Below are 16,409 nucleotides of genomic sequence, written 5' to 3' on the forward strand. Positions count from 1 at the left end.
CAACCTTTAACTTTCCTGTATTAACATTTTGCCTTTTCTCAGGCTCTTCAACTATGTGGGGCATTTCCCTTACTGTCTCTTGTCCTGCTCTGGGACTTCTCTGGTCCCTGTTGAATTCTAGGAAGAAGGTATTTGCCAACCCCTTTCAGTGTTATTCTTTGGTTCTGCTTTAAATTTTAATGGCCCTTCCTGGACCTCTTAACTCTAGTGGCCTAATTTCAGCCTGGTTAAATTCAAACAGCTCTCTCTTAGCTATCTTGATTGTTACAGGTTCTATTTCACCTTTTAGAGCCCTATGAGCATTCTCCAGCTCCCTGCACTCCTGAAGATTCCTGCTGGCTGTCGTCAGCCTCTTTTCTTTCGCTAGCTAACATTTTACTGCCAGCTAAGCAGTTTCCGAGGAGGAAATTGATCCCTGCTACTGGTAGTTCGGGAACAATTCCTACTGCTATGGGGCCTAAGACGAGTACACACTGTAGGTGGACCCAATGGAAGGGGACAGACATGTATCCTCCTCCCATTCCACTGATCAGTGCCTTGGCTTTCAGGGAGGAATCGGGGGGGCTGTGTGTGTGTGTGTGTGTGTGTGTGGTTGGTTTATGTTTCCCTCCAGCATTAAGGGTTGAGCGTCCTGTGTCCCGGAGCAGTAAAACGGACTTAATCACATCCTGGAACAGGTACAGGGACACTGTTCCTGAAAGGACATAACTCAAAAGTTCTCTGGGAGTTTGTCCGCTTGGCCACACATAGGGACAAGTTTCTCCAGCAAGAGTCTCTGCCTGCTCTGTTGCACTACCCGTTGGCACGTCCTTCTGGGGACTAATCTTATGGAACCCTATCAGACCCACAGGCTTCCCTTTCAACCTCCAGCATTCAAGATTAGAGTGCCCTATTTTATTAGAATGGGAACATACCAGTCGCCGAGTGTTCTCTTTTCAGGCTTGAGGAAGACTCCTCGCACCCTCATTTGTACTTTCCTTTTTGGGTGGAGGGCAGTTACTTTCTTTGTCACCCTTATCTTTCCAATGGTCGTGGGAATGAGTTGGAAAGGGTCTGCCTGAGTTTTCAAACCTATGGGTGAGGTCGTAACTGTCTGCTATGACAGCTGCATCCCTAACTGAGAGGATTCTCTGCTCCTCCAAGTGCATCCATAGGTTGGATAAACAGTTTTAAAATTCCTCCAAGACTATTAAGTCGCGCAATGCCTCGTAGGTGCACTAGATTTTTAAAGAGTGGGCCTACCGGTCGAACATGATTTGCTTCAGCCATTCGAATTCTAAGTAGGCCTGCTTGGGTTTCTTACGAGCATTCCGGAATTGCTGGCGACATGACTCCGGGACCAACTCATATGCAGTAAGGATGGTAGCCTTGGTCTGTTCATAATTAGTGGACACATCAGGAGTCAGCATGGAGTAGTCCTCTCAGCTGCCAGATATCCGAAGGCCAACATAGCTGTCTTGATACTCTCAAAAGTTGCAAAAGTAGGATTCCACATCAATCTCTTCAAATTTGGGAATGAATCTAGTGTACTTAAGGGCCTCAAAGATGGGTTCCAGGGCAGGGGAATAGGGGCTGTTACCAGGTAGAAAGGTTTTCCCTCACAGCTTCCAGCTGTCTGGTCTCTCTATCTCTTTGAGCTGCTAACTCCATTTCCAATTTTCGGACCTGGGATTCTTCTCCATCCCTTTCTCTCTCTTTTCCTTTCCTGAGCTTCTCTTTCTCTCTCCTGAAACTATAGCTGTATTCTGAGCTTTTCCAGCTTGAGTTTGACTAGGTGAAGGGGTTCAGAGTTGAACTCCTCATCTACCTGCTCTGGTTGATAATGGAGGTCCAAATGCTGGACCAGCAACTGGATCAATTCACTTCTTTTCACCTTACTGGGTAGTTTCAACTGTACCTCCCTAGCTACAGCTTTCAGTTGTTCTGTGCTTAGGGATGCTAATGTTTTGCCATTTAAGTTTCTTTGCTTTACCCACATCTCTGCATTAAAAGTTGCCATTTTCTTAGTGTTAGGGGAAGTGAGTTTGCTGTGATAATTGTGTGTTTTAAAAATCATTCCAGCCACTGAATTTTTCCCTCTTGGCTTCCAATTGGCTCCTTTTATATCAGATCTGGCTCATGTCTTAGATTTGGACTCTGCTCAAATTTCTTTGGTCAGATTCTCCTTTTTGATTTGAATGGGTCTATCCCAGACCCAAACTCTCAATTTCTTTTATGGACAGGAGAGAGATAGGCAAACTACACTGATTTCCTCTCACCACCTGTCCATAAGCAGAAGGTGTTTTGAATTATTTTTAAAGTATGCGGTGGCACATTTTCTCAAACCCTCAGTTTGTGAGGTCCAACTTACTAATAACTTGCATCAAACTTGTGTTATGATTAACTCAGAAGGTTATGGAGGAGTTTGCAACTTCCTACTCCATTCATACACGCGCACACAGGAAATGAGGGGGAGTGGGGCGATAGAAAAAGGAGTTTGACAGCTATAGATATTACCAGCACAAGGGCCACAGAAATGAATATTAGTTCACGTGATTTCCAGAGTCAGAGTTTGATGAGGAATTATTTCAATTAACAGTTCAACTTCAGCTGGCTGAAGACAGGAATTGTAGGGTTCACTTTGCAGTTGGTGGGGATACTGTGGATAAAGTAGGTACACAGAGACTGGGTCAGTTCTGCAGGTGATGGTAGGAAATCTTCCAGCAGAGAGGGGCTGGGAAGAGCTGAGAGATGGTAACCGACTGCTTGCTCAGTCGGGCGGCTGGAGTCCTTTTCAGCTGGTATTAAAACAGTAGACTGAGGATTTGTTTGTTCTCAAAGAGATTTCAAAATGGTCACTCGAGGCATGTGACCTTCTTTCGCCACAATGACTTTCAAAAAGGATGTTTATCCAGTGCCTGGAGCTGGCTTTGATTCTGGGACTGATAATGTCTAGTAATTAGTTGTTGAAAGAGTTACCATCCATATTGAGGGTCTGGTGTCAGGAAGCCATTATTTAAGCAGGCCCACTGACTCCACTAGCAAAGTGAAGTGAGCTTATCAGATGTAAATGACCACTCTTTGGTTCCCTATTGAAATGGGCTTGGACAGTCCCAGGTGTGATAAGGGTCAGTTAGCAGCTCTGCAAGCATAACGAGTTTTAATGCGCAAGTCTCCTGGTTTTTGTGATTACAGGGAGTCTGTACAATGAAGTGTGAGATACCACCACTGAGAAAATAATTATTTTGTTTTTATAACTCCTGGCGGTAGCTCCCACAACAATGGGCCAACCCTGTGGTCACATGACTTGTAGCAACCACCTTTTGGTTCAGCAGGAAATCCATTTTTAAGAAAAAATAGCGATAAGAATCAAGTTCTGGATTTCTTTTCATGTTCCAGGGACCCAACAATAAGTTCTACCAAATTAAACTTGTCACAAATATTAAGTCATTAATATTTACCTTGAGGAAATTTCCAAGCTGTCTGTGCCAGTTATGTCACCAATTTGATTTACTGTTTGTAGTTAAATCAAGTGCAGCTAGCAAGCTTTCAAATAATATACAAACGCACATTAACAAACTGTTCATATGTACACTTTTAACCTTCTTTAAAAAGGAGTATTCTCTTAATTTTAAATTATTTTGAAGTTGTCATCATGTTGTTCTACTTTCTTTCCTCCAAGGTTTCTTTTTGTTAAAAAAAAACTGTGTTTAAAGAGAAAATCTTTTTCTGAACTTTTAACTTATTCAGCTGTCTGACCTCCCAACTCCATTTACTAATAACCACTTCTCTAGGCTTGTATTTGACATTTAAAAAAAGAGAAATTTTACTTGCAGGTTGCTGCCATCCCACATTCACTCACCAGGTTTGTTGATTACATAGGCCCAGACTTTGAGGTAGTAATGACAGTGAATCTGTCAACATTCGTCATCATTACTCCTCTGAAATTGGCAGCAACTTCTGGAATCTGAAAATGTGCAGAATAATGTAGAAATCCAGAAGTTGCTGTCAGTAATTCTTCACTTCTCCAGAGAGTGCACTATTTGGGCACCACCAACTGAAATCAACAGAAAATCAGTTGAACGAACGAGAACGTCCAATCTTATACTCAGTCTCACTGTTAAAATCCTTGAACAAGTTACACCTTGTTGAATGAGGCAAAACTGGGTTTGCATAATTATTCATAAAAAGTTCATAATTATTGCTAAACAACCTCTAGCCCTGAAAAGCTAATTTTATACTTGTGAAATACTAATTTTCTCCATTATGATAAAAAAAAATCCACATTTTAACTTTTTTTAAAAAAAAAGGTTTGTTTACAATATTTTAGCTTCTACTTTTAAACTCATAAGAACATAAGAACTAGGAGCAGGAGTAGGCAATTCCGCCCCTCGAGCCTGCCCCGCCATTCATTACGGTCATGGCTGATCTAATTTCGGCCTCAACTCCAGTTTCCTGCCCTTTCCCCATAACCTTTCAACCCATTACTAATTAAAAATCTGTCTATCTCCTCCTTAAATTTATTCAGCATCCCGGCATCCACTGCACTCTGAGGTAGTGAATTCCACAGATTCACGACCCTTTGAGAAAAGTAATTCCTCCTCATTTCTGATTTAAATCTACCACCCCTTAACCTAAAACTATGGCCTCTCGTTCTAGAATGCCCCAGAAGGGGAAACATCTGCTCCACGTCTACTTTGTCTATCCCCTTTAGCATCTTATATACCTCAATTAGATCTCCTCTCATCCTTCTAAACTCTAGCAAGTATAGGCCTAAACTGTTCAATCTCTCCTCTTAAGACATGCTCCGCATCTCTGGAATCAATCTAGTGAACCTCCTCTGAATCACCTCCAGTGCAACTACATCCTTCCTCAAGGGGACCAAAACTGTGCACAGTACTCCAGGTGCATTTTGCTCTCTGTAAAATGATAAAAAGTGAAGCATCAGTGTTTTTAATTTCCTGGTGCCCTGTTTTTGAGAATGTTTCAATGTGATTGGTGCTTACCCTACTTGACGATATCACTGTCGACAAATTGAGATATTCCTTTGATCTGGTACAGATTCAAACTAACATTGGGAAAAGTGAAATCCAAGCACAAAAATTGCTAGATCTTTGTGGGTAGCTTCCTTTGAGATCAGCAGTGAGTGTCTTGACTTTGCTGCTGACCATATGATCTAGGCTTCCTATTTAAAGCACATAGCATAAAAAGAGGCCATTCAACCCAACATGTTGGTCATGTTCCATGCTGCTTTGTATTATATGTAAACTTTAAATTTTGGACCCTCTGGCCTCCAGCTATTTAAAAGGGTTTATTCTTTTGAAATATTAATATTAGCCACCAAGCCACTCTGGCTCTGAGGAATAATTTCAATTTTTTAATCCTTTTAAATATTAAAACTATTTATTTTCTTCTATTGGTTCAAAAAATTCATTCGCTTTGCTCTAATTCTTAAAACCTTTCACATTTACTTACTTAATCTACTCCATTTTTCCTTGCACTCTATATCTAATGCAATACTTCCAGATATTACAATCTAAATAAACTGTTCATTCACTGACATTTTATTTGTAATATATTAAACATCTAGCATCTCTGTGCACTTCCTGTCGACTCACCAGCCACTATCCCAATCATCATAAATTCCTACATCATATTGTTGTTATCATACAGCACACGGCCACCTTTTGGCCCATTGTGTATATGCTGGCTCTTTGAAAGAGCTATCCAATCAGTTCAATTCCCCTGCCCTTTCTATGTAGCCCTATAAGTTTCTCTCCTTCAAGTATTTAGTCAATTTCCTTTTCCAAGTTATCATTGAATCTGCTTCCATCACCTTTTTGGGGCAGTGCATTCCACATCACAACTGACTATGTAAAAAATATTCTTCTCAGCTTGCCACCAATTGTTTTGTTAATCATCTTAAATCTGAGTCCTCTGGTTACTGACCCTCTGCCACTGGAAACAGTTCATCCATAACGTCTCCACCATAAACCTTCATGATTTTGAGCTCCTCTATCAAATTTCCTCTTAACCTTCTCTGCTGATACCTGTCACAGCTTCTCTAGTCTCTCCACATAACTGAAGTCCCACATCCCTGCTACCATGCTAATAAATGTCATCCGTGGGTAACATTCTCACCTCTGAGTCAGAAGGTGCCCTGGCCAATATTTATCTTTCAATCAACATTGCTAAAACAGAATATCTGGTCATAATCACGTTATTGTTTGCAGGAGCTTGCTGTGTGAAAATTGGCTGGCACTTTTTCTACATTACAATAGTGACTACACTCCAAAAGTACTTCATCGTCTGTAAAGTGCTTTGGAACATGCTGAAGTTATAAAAGGCATTATATACTTGCAAGTCTGTTTTTTTGAAATTACTTCTCTAAGGTTTCGACAGCCCTGCTAAAGTCTGGTGCCCAGAACTGGACATAATAGTCCATCTGTGGCCAAATCAGTGATTTATAAAAGTTTAGCAATAACTTCCTTGCTTTTGCACTCTATTCCTTTATCATTGAAGCCAAGGATCCCATTGACTTTTAAAAACAGGCTTATAACTTGCCCTGTCACCTTGAAGGATTAATGTACATACACCCCCAGGTGTCTGCAGTTTAAATTGCCTCTACTAATTCTTCCTACCAAAATGCAGCGCTTCATACTTTTCTGCATTAAACTGCATCTGCCTTATATCCTGTCACCACTACCAGGAAGGTGTACTTACAGTATGACAAGCTTATGTAGGCAAGTTCCAACATAAACGTAGACAGAGAAATTAGGGATTGAATTAAGTCTATGTGCCCTGGACCAATTATATTCCACCCTCTAACTTAGTTTCACCTGTAAGATATTCTTGGCTTTGATGCCCCAAGATAATCAAAGAGTTATTTATTGGTCTGGATTTTGCAGTCCCAATAGTGACACCACAACTTCCAGTGTGTGCACTTCGCCAAAAACCAGAGGTTGCAGTGTGCCTCAATGGGCTTCAAAGGAGCGTACGATGATGGTCCCACCAAGCTGCTCTGTAAAGCGGCAGGGACCTGTAATTCAACAATTTTTTTGCCCATAGTTATGCTGATTTTAACACCTATTTTTTGAAAGTTGACATTAGCAGGAATAGAGCCTCAAATTAATAAGCCCCTTAACCTAAAGCAGCTCTCCACAAATATATCTAATCATGCAAAATATTTCCAAACAGTGGGATCTTTGCAAAACTCCTATTTGTAAGACTTTTAAATCTAATACCCATTTTTAAAAAAATTGTATTAAAAGAAGCTTTTGCAATGCAGCAAACTCACTGCTATAAAACAGAGACGTTACTGGATGATAGGAGTGGGAATCAGGTGAGGATGTAATGGATGAAAAATTCTCTTTAAAATGAATTAAATATTCTGGATGTGCTCATACAATTTTGTGCAACTGCCTCCTGACCACCTGTACACTAGTCATCTGGATTTCAGGTTAATACCAGAAGAATGCCTGAACCAGAATGGCTGGATTCTTCATCTGACTTCTTCCAAAATATTTTCAACATTCTAGCAGTTGTAAATGCTTTTAATATACAGGACACAGAACTGGCACTGATTGTGTGGGTTAACAGAGGAGATACTCGCTATCTTTAATTATTTAGATTTCCAGGGGTCTGCAGAGAACAGTGAATGTATTTCCCAGCCGTTTGTCTCTGGTTTATAACCAGCCACTTTGAGAGTCCAATACTCTCATGACAAGCTGGTCCTCAGAGTTTAGAAGCGGTGTCTGGTTTAAATAAATCCATTGCAGTTGCCTCTGCATAGTCCCAGTGTCACAGTAACAGCAACGTACAAATATAGCAACTGTCAATAAAAGAAATTTAATAAAAAAGGCTGCCTAAGTTGGTCACATCTGGACTGACATCTGTCAGATAGTAGAAACCCATCACAGTTTGTATTCAAATAGCTGTTTAGGAGTACAAAACTTGAGTATTGCTGAAAAAGGATATTTTGTCAAAGCTTCTCATCTTGCACTCATCAGGACAATCGTATTGGTATACATTGGTAGCCTTGCGATTGTCCTGATGAGCGCAAGATGAAAACCTTCGACAAAATGTCTTTTTTCAGCAACACAGTTTGTATTTGGAAAACTTCACAATGGCGAGGGTCGTGAAGGAGAGGAAGGGATTGAAGAAATGATTGCTCTCTCTCCGGGTCTCCCTCTCTCGTGTCCAGGGTCTCTTTGCTTCAACTCACTTTCTCATTTTGTTTCTCTCTCTGGGTCCAGTGTCTGTCTCCAGGTTTCTCTCTATCACTTTCTCTCAACGTCTACGGTCTCTGTCCAGTTTTTCCTCCTCTCTTATCTGTCTGTCTCTCCACTCTCTCTGTGTCTCCGTTTCTACCCTCTCTCCTTCTCCCAGTTGCTCTTCCCTTCCCTCTCTGTCTCAGTATTAAAGTGTTTAAAAATATTTAAAACCATAACAAAACACCGACCTGCCTTTGACTGACCTAAAGGGGCATGTTTTTAGCAGGTGACATTATTAGGGGCGTGCCTTTGCCGAGAATGCACCTTGTTGCAAGGCCATGCAGAAAATTTCCTGTGGGTCATGCTACAGCAAGAAGTGGAAGCTCCCTCTGCAGTCAACGAACCAGGCAAGTTCGTATTTTTCGGTACAGTCAGCAGCAAATACCACCACTTTGTCACTGATCACAAAATCAAGGCCATTATATACTAAGGGCTGTGTATGGTGTCAACATCCCAATGGTATTGCATGCATTGGTGGCACTGTGAGCATAAAGTTACACGACTATGCAACGTGTAAGCCCACATTGCAAAAAGTAAGCAAGCCTTTGGAATCGCACCAATAGGGGGAAAAATTTGAAAAAATATCCTTCTAAAATAATGCGCAATTAAGGACTTGAGAAAAAACAATTAAAAGTTAGTTTAAGGCCCTATATGGATTGCAAAAAGATGGTACTGTGATCGCATTTTACAACAGAAATGGCAACTGAACTTGCAGTAAAAAATCTGTGGTAAGCAAGATCTCCCTCAACAACATTATCTAGATATTCGGGGCACCCATCGGACCAGGCCGAAAACATTAAAAATTCCACTCCCATGCAAAGAAAAGACACAACTGCTGCTGGCCTAATACCGAACCTATAACCCCTCCACATCCCACAACCCCATAGGCCATAATGAAACTCAAGACACACACCAATCTACTGAGGAGAAAATATTTTTCTTGCCCATGTCGAAACAAAAATTGCATACTGACCTTCAAATATGTTTCATATTACTGAAAATTATAATCTTGAAGAAAGATTTTGAACTTTGAATCACAAGTTTTAATGCTTTATCAGCTGACTTCAAGTCAGAGTAACACAGACTAGGTAGATAGGTTTGCAATTTCACATTTGTGGTTGATCATATCTGCACTATGTATGCCTGGTATGCCACTGTTGGCAGGTGTGTCATCCACTGTTTGCCAGCAATGTCAATCTAGACACTTTGTTCATTCATTGCTGATATCATGTAATAGATAACATTCAGGCGATTACAGCACTTTGGGGAAACAAGAATGGATAGGTATTATTTCAAAGAAAATAAAACGATGGTGAAGCAACATGCTACATGATGTATTGATGGAGAATAAATTGGAATTGTACATGGAGTTTTTTGACGAGGTAACAGAGATGGTTGATGAGGGCATATGGGCTTCCAAAAGGCGTTCGATACAGTGCCACACAACAGACTTGTAAGGAAATTATAGGTCGTGGAATAAAAGGACAGTAGCAGCGTGGATACAAAATTGGCTGAGGGATAGGAAACAGAGTAATGGTTAATGGGGTATTTTTCAGGCTGGAAGAAGGTTTGTTGGGAGTTCCCCAGGTGTCAATATTGGGACCCTTGGCTTTCCTGATATATATAAATAATCTAGATCTTGGTGTGCAGGGGACAATTTCAAAGTTTGTGGACGGCACAAAACTTGGGAGAATTGTAAACTATGAGGAGGACAGTGTAGAACTTCAAAAGGACACTGACACATTAGTGGAGAGGGCAGATAGGAGGCAGATGAAGTTAATGCGGAGAAGTGGGAGGTGATGCACTTTGGCACAAAGAACATGGAGAGGTAATAAAGATTACTATTCTTAAGGGTGTGCAGGAGCAGAGAATCCTGGGTGCATATGTACATAAGTCATTAAAACTGGCAGGCCAGGTAGGGAAAGCTGTTTCTAAAGTTTACAGTATTCTAGGCTTCATTAATAGGGGCATAGAGTACAAGAGCAGGGAGGTTTGAAGAACTTATATAAGACACTGGTTAAACCTCAGCTGGAGTATGGTGTACCGTTCTGGGCGTGATACTATAGGAAGGATGTGAATGCATTGGACAGAGTACAGAAGAGATTTACGAGAATGGTTCCAAGGATCAGACATTTCAGTTATGAAGAAAGATTGGAGAAGTTGGGACTGTTTTCCTTGAAGAGGAGAAGGCTAAGAGGAGACTTGGTAATTTTCAAATCATGAGGGGTCTGGACAGAGTAGATAGGGAGAAACTGCTCCCACTCGTAAACGGATCAAGAACCAGAGGGCACAGTTTTAAAGTGGTTTGCAAAGGAAGCAAATGTGCCACCTTTCATTCCTGCAGATGACTGAGAACCAGTGTTGCCGAAGACTGCGCATGTCTAGGCAAATGCGAGGTGAAAAAAAACTTTTTCACACAGCGAATATTTAGGGTTTGGAATGCAGTGCCTGGAAGTGTGGCGGAGGCAAGTTCAATTGAGGTATTCAAGAGGGCATTGGATGATTATTTAAATAGAAACAACGTGCAGGGAGCTCAGAGAGCCAGTGCAGACATGATGGGCTGAATGACCTCCTTCTGCACCGTAACAATTCTGAGATTCTTAAATGAAAGAATTTTCCTCATCCTCGAATTTCAATTTACTGTGCGCAGCTGATTGTTGCACTGTACAATCCCTTTAAGATTGACACACAGTGGTCATTTAAAGGGAACGTTGCTTGTGTGCAGCCTGTTTGTTCCCTATATGGCACATTTCTAATTGCTGCATGGCTGCACACCCAGCAGCTTAGAGGGAATATTGCTCACTAGCCTGCCTGCTAGACAACATTCCAGACCAGAAGTCATCCTACCATAATTGAAGTGAAATAATCACCCAGCAGAACCTTTGAAGCTTACCACCGCTAATTGAGGAAAACCCAATGACCCCACCTCCATGAGCTTCCCCTTGGCACCCCATACTTTGTTTTCTTCCTTCTGCTACCTCTTTCTCTTCCCTCATTTCCTACCCCCATTTCCCACCTCATCTTTTGTCCCTTCCTCTCTCTCTTTTCTTGGTTCAACAACTACTTTCAATTCAACTCAATAGAATTCAATTCAACCTACTTTCTAACTCTGCTTGTCCTGAAACATGCCCTTGGTCTCGATAACCCAGGTGCAACACTACCAAGATGGACTAGTTATATATTAAAAACAGAGAGCAGTCTCAGGACTGACCATGCCACCTAAAGGGCGTAGTAAGATTTGATGATTAATTGATTACAATCAGAAACTCCTGATGTTATGTAACATCTCAAATGCCTACCTCCAGGTAGCAATCTCGACAAAGAATCTTAATTCCACACTCCCAGTTGTTTTAGAAGTACGTCAGCTGTTTTGGAATCATGTAAAAGAATTGATGAAAATAGTGGAACAGAACTCGAATAACCATACAATGAATGACTAAGAAGCTGAGAGATTTGCTGAAAAGGAATACTCCAGAGTTGTGGATGTGAGCATATAACTCCCAGGTTGACACTGCTCAATCAGTCAGCGTGTCAATGATATAAAATTACAGCCCCTCCCCTCCCCCCTGACAGTAGCAATAGCCCCCACCACCTATATGGAGCAACGATAGCAGGGCATTCCAATTGAAAAGATTATGGCTACTTTCCCCCATTCCGGTGAGTAAAGATTGCAACAACCCCCCTCAGCTCTCATAAGCAGAGTTCAGGGAGACCTCTGCTTTCCCACCACCCCACATAAACTGATTAGTATTTGCGATCAAAAGACAAAAGTAAATGCTGAATTCAGACACAAAATAACATACCAGTGCAAAACAGATTAGCCATTCAAGGGCCATTTACCTAAATCCAGGTTTAAAAAACCCAAAAAGGAAAGGTGACAGAACCAGAACAAAATACCTCCCCAGTCCTGCATGGAGTGGAAAATATGGTTAAATCTGCATCCCCCACCCTCTCCACCACCCCAATGACATATCTTAGTACCAAACTTCCTCTCTCCCAGTACTGAGCAGAAATCACCACATAAACCATCCTCCCACTGAACAGAACAGCACTATTTTAAGAGCAGCACTGGCATTTGCCCTGTGCCCAGGCCAACATTTGCCTCTCAAACATACTTAATTATGGATGATCGGGATTATTTCATTGCTGTTTGTGGGGTCCTGCTGTCCACAGATTGGCTGTTGCAGTTCCGACATTACAATGACCGTCCTTCTTCATCTGTGACAGGTGCTATATTAATGCAAATTCATTATTTTCTTTATTTCTCTATTTGAACTGTGATGACAGTTCCCAGCCAATACCATCAGATGGTGCTGCACCAGAGATTAGTACAGGGAAAGAAAGGTAATTTCACTGCTCCTTCACCCCCAACGTTGTTGACCAACCAGCCTACAAAATAAGTTTATCAACCATTATCTTACTTTTTCTGTGTGCTGCAGCTGAATAAAGGCTCTCCTAACCCCCATTGTTTAGTAGATGGGACCGAGCATACTTCAACCTGACAGCCACCAATACTGCATTGTGTGGCTATGTTCCAACTATTTTAGCTGAATTTTGTGAATGGAATCTCCCAACAGAGCAGCATTATTAACTATATTTCCCACCCCCCTCAATGGAGTAATGTACATTTCTGACGGAAGCCTCTCCATCCCCCTTCCCTCCTCGCATCCTTCTTGTTCTCTTACAACACAGCACAATATTGCAATATACCAACAGTGACTGCGCTTCAGAAGTACTTAATCAGCTGTAAAGTGCTTTGGGGCATCCTGAGGTTGTGAAAGGTGCTATATAAATGCAAGTTTTTCTTTCTTTTGCATTTCCCAGCTGCTCAGCTACAGTCACGTGCCTGCTTGATTAAACTTTAACTCTGATCTTGCATACTGGTTGCCAATAAAAGTTGAACACTCGCAATGCTCTCTGCTCTTTTCAAAACCACAGTACTCATTCAACAGCTAACTTACCATTTTACATTGAAGTATAAGCTTCTGGCGAGGTTAAATTTTTACTATTTTTATAACTATGGGGAGAATTTTCTCCCCGTCGGGTGGGCCAATCAGGAGCGAGCACAGAGCCAATTGCCGCCCGCCATTTTACGTGGGTGGGCCAATTAAGGTCGGCCCAGCGTGATGCGCACCCAGGAGCGCTCAGCGCTACCTGTGCGGGCGGGGGGAGGAGGCACATGTGCACAAAGAGCACAGAAATCTCCCTGAGGCACTTAAGTTTTAAACGTGGAGAAAATGAAAATATAAAATTATTCAAACACGTCCCCTCATGTGACAGTGTCACATGAGCTGGGACATGTTTATGAATTTTCATAAAAATTTATATTTAATTAATGAAACTTTCATGAAACTTAATCCCGCCCGTGGACGAGGTTTCATGAAAAATGCGAAGGCCGCCTGGGCTCTTCGCCTGCCTGCCAACCTTAAAGTTAGATGGGCAGCTTTCTCAATAGGCTTAATTAGTTCATTAATGGCCTTAACAGGCCTTTGACAGTTCGGCGGGCGCGCAGCTGACTTCTCTGCACGCCCGTTGAACAGAAGATCAGAATGACGCGCGGTGATGTTGGGACGTACGCCCAACGTCACCGCACGTCCTTTTACGCGTCGTCGTGCGGGGCCGAACAGAAGATTCTACCCTGTGTGTCTGACTGCAAGTATGAACAAGTCAATAAAAACAAAACCAGCAAGAACCTTATTTCCCAAGCACAGAATTTGGGAACACTCAGAAGCGTATGGATAAATTATTAAGAATATAGTATCTGGAAGTTACCAATGATTTTTGCTGTTTTATGCTGGTTTTCAGACTATTTGAAATATGTGGACGTTTTGATTTCCATCCAAATGGTAGCAAATTCATGCAAGGATATGCCATATTTATTAACAGTCTTGACATTTAGGAAGATATAGAAACTTCATATATGTACACTCTTTACATATTTATATATAGATCATATAAAAAATTATGACTATATTTGAATAATTGTAAATCTACATCTGACATATAAATACACATACAACAAGCATAAATTTTAAAAATTATGTTAACATATAAGTAAAATGCACCTTTGACTTGTTGGTCAGGAATCTTATGAACCTCCTGTTTGCCCCCACGCCTCCCCGCAAACCAATTTAAAAAAATTGTACATAAAAGAACATAATAATTAGTATGCAAAAATTCAATACATGCCAAAAATATGCGAGAATAACAAAAATTCATAAGTTCTATATAAATTTGCAGTAAGTTTAAGTGCTCAAATTGGGGATTAGCTTTTTTAGAAATTACCTTTCCTCTGTTTTGCAGAATGGCACACAGACAATATCCTTATGTTGCAGGACATCACAATACACTTGACTGACTGGTACTGAAGTAAGTTTACCATTTTGAAGTTGACTGGCTAATTTGACAACATGATCACGCACTTTACAACCCTAGGGAAAAAAAAAAAAATCACAATTTGTTAAATTAACTACCATAGGCATCACCTTTCTCAGTTTTAGAAAGTTCAAACTCCACTTATAAATACGATTTACTGTTATGTGCAGAATGAAGAAAAAAGACCCAAGGGGAATTTATCCTTTAAGCAATTTGTCCCAGCACACACTCATTTTGTTCAGATGATCAAGAATATGTGCTGAAAGCATGCATACTGATGCAGATGGTTGCCTAAGTTTCTCCATGGGGGATGTAATATAAGAAAATAACATTTGGTTATCTAATTTATGCACATCAACGTAGTAATCTCATCAAACTCCTAACAAATTACTATTGATTTTTCTTTTGCAAGTATAGGCCCTACAAAAAAATTAAGTGTGGTGACAGTGGCTGGTACAAGAGATGCAAAACTTGCTGTCACAACCCAAAATACACCCAAGGTGTATTTTACCAGAAAGGAGGAAACTCACAGGCAGTTCACAAAAGACTGTGCCTTGCCAAATAAATTTGTCCATTACGTACTGTGAATTAAAATTATTAATTTCATTACCAAGTATTTTTCCAATAGAACCATAAATAGAATTATTTGTTGCTACTTCAGCACTTTCTATGAATTACTGTTTTGAGTTATCTAAAACAGAGTAAGTGGCAGATCATTCATTTATTTGTTCATGGAATGTGAGCATTGTTATTTGTTGCCTATCCTAACTGCCCTTCAGAAATCACGGCTTCAATTCAAGTATGTTAAGAGTCGGGGAATATCTAGGTTTGAGACTAGAAGAGAATTAACAAAGCCATCAGAATGGGTGCAGAAGGCTTAGCTGAAGTAGACTGTGAGAGAATTTCATAAGAAAATAAAAATCAGACTATGGGTAGTGAGTTAAAAACACTGTTGCAGAAGGGCCAAGGGAATCCAAAAAATGAGAAAACTGGGAAAAAGAATAAGGGTCAATGTTAAATAAGGAGTCATGACTGAGTGGTACATAAACGAAGGCACAAAGCATTCAAAATAAAATTGGAGTTAGAAGCTTAATAACTACCGAGGGATATAACATAATAGCTAAAACAGAGATGAGGCACAAGTTTGAACAGATCTGGGAATTTAATATTCCTGGTTAAAACACTTTCAGAAAATGGGGAAGGACAAAAAATGTTGAGTGGCAGTGTTACTGAAGGAGACCAGCACACCGTGATCATGTAAGTGTGACTTTGAACAAGAGTGCTGAGAGATGGGTGTGAATGAGTGAGGTGAATAGGGGAAGGAGATGCTCCTTTGCTTTTCAAACTTTTTCAGCCTATAGGAAAATGGTTCTTACCCTACTACAGAGATAGGTGAATAGGTGTTTGGTGAAACAAAAACAAAAATACCTGGAGAAACTCAGGTCTGGCAGCATCTGCGGAGAGGAACACAGTTAATGTGCTAATTAAGGGTAGAAAGCAAGACAAGCAAGGTACAGACAGCCCCTAGTGGGGGTGGGGTGGGGTGAAGGAATCAAAAAAGGCTAAAAGGTAGAGATAAAACAATGGATGGAAATACATTTAAAAATAATGGAAATAGATGGGAAAAGAAAAATCTATATAAATTATTGGAAAAAAAGGGGGGGGATCGGAAAGGAGGTGGGGATGGAGGATAGAGTTCATGATCTAAAATTGTTGAACTCAATATTCAGTACAGAAGGCTGTAAAGTGCCTAGTCGGAAGATGAAGTGCTGTTCCTCCAGT

At 40.8% G+C, this 16,409-nt stretch overlaps 1 protein-coding gene across 7 annotated transcripts in view; it reads right to left on the reverse strand.

Annotated features, from left to right (window-relative positions):
• sanbr (SANT and BTB domain regulator of CSR) overlaps window positions 1-16,409 on the reverse strand; it is a 144,530-nt gene that overhangs the window by 53,555 nt on the left and 74,566 nt on the right. For all 7 annotated transcript variants that reach the window (XR_013578679.1, XR_013578678.1, XM_078556895.1 and 4 more), the window contains one exon: window positions 14,538-14,683. Coding sequence is in view for 5 of the 7 variants with exons in the window: in XM_078556895.1 (XP_078413021.1) it covers window positions 14,538-14,683 (146 nt within the window). In the remaining 2 variants the exon portion in view is untranslated. The remainder of the gene's footprint in view (window positions 1-14,537; window positions 14,684-16,409) is intronic.

This window comes from Cetorhinus maximus, chromosome 14, assembly GCF_964194155.1.
Source record: "Cetorhinus maximus chromosome 14, sCetMax3.hap1.1, whole genome shotgun sequence".
NCBI classification, from domain to species: domain Eukaryota; kingdom Metazoa; phylum Chordata; class Chondrichthyes; order Lamniformes; family Cetorhinidae; genus Cetorhinus; species Cetorhinus maximus.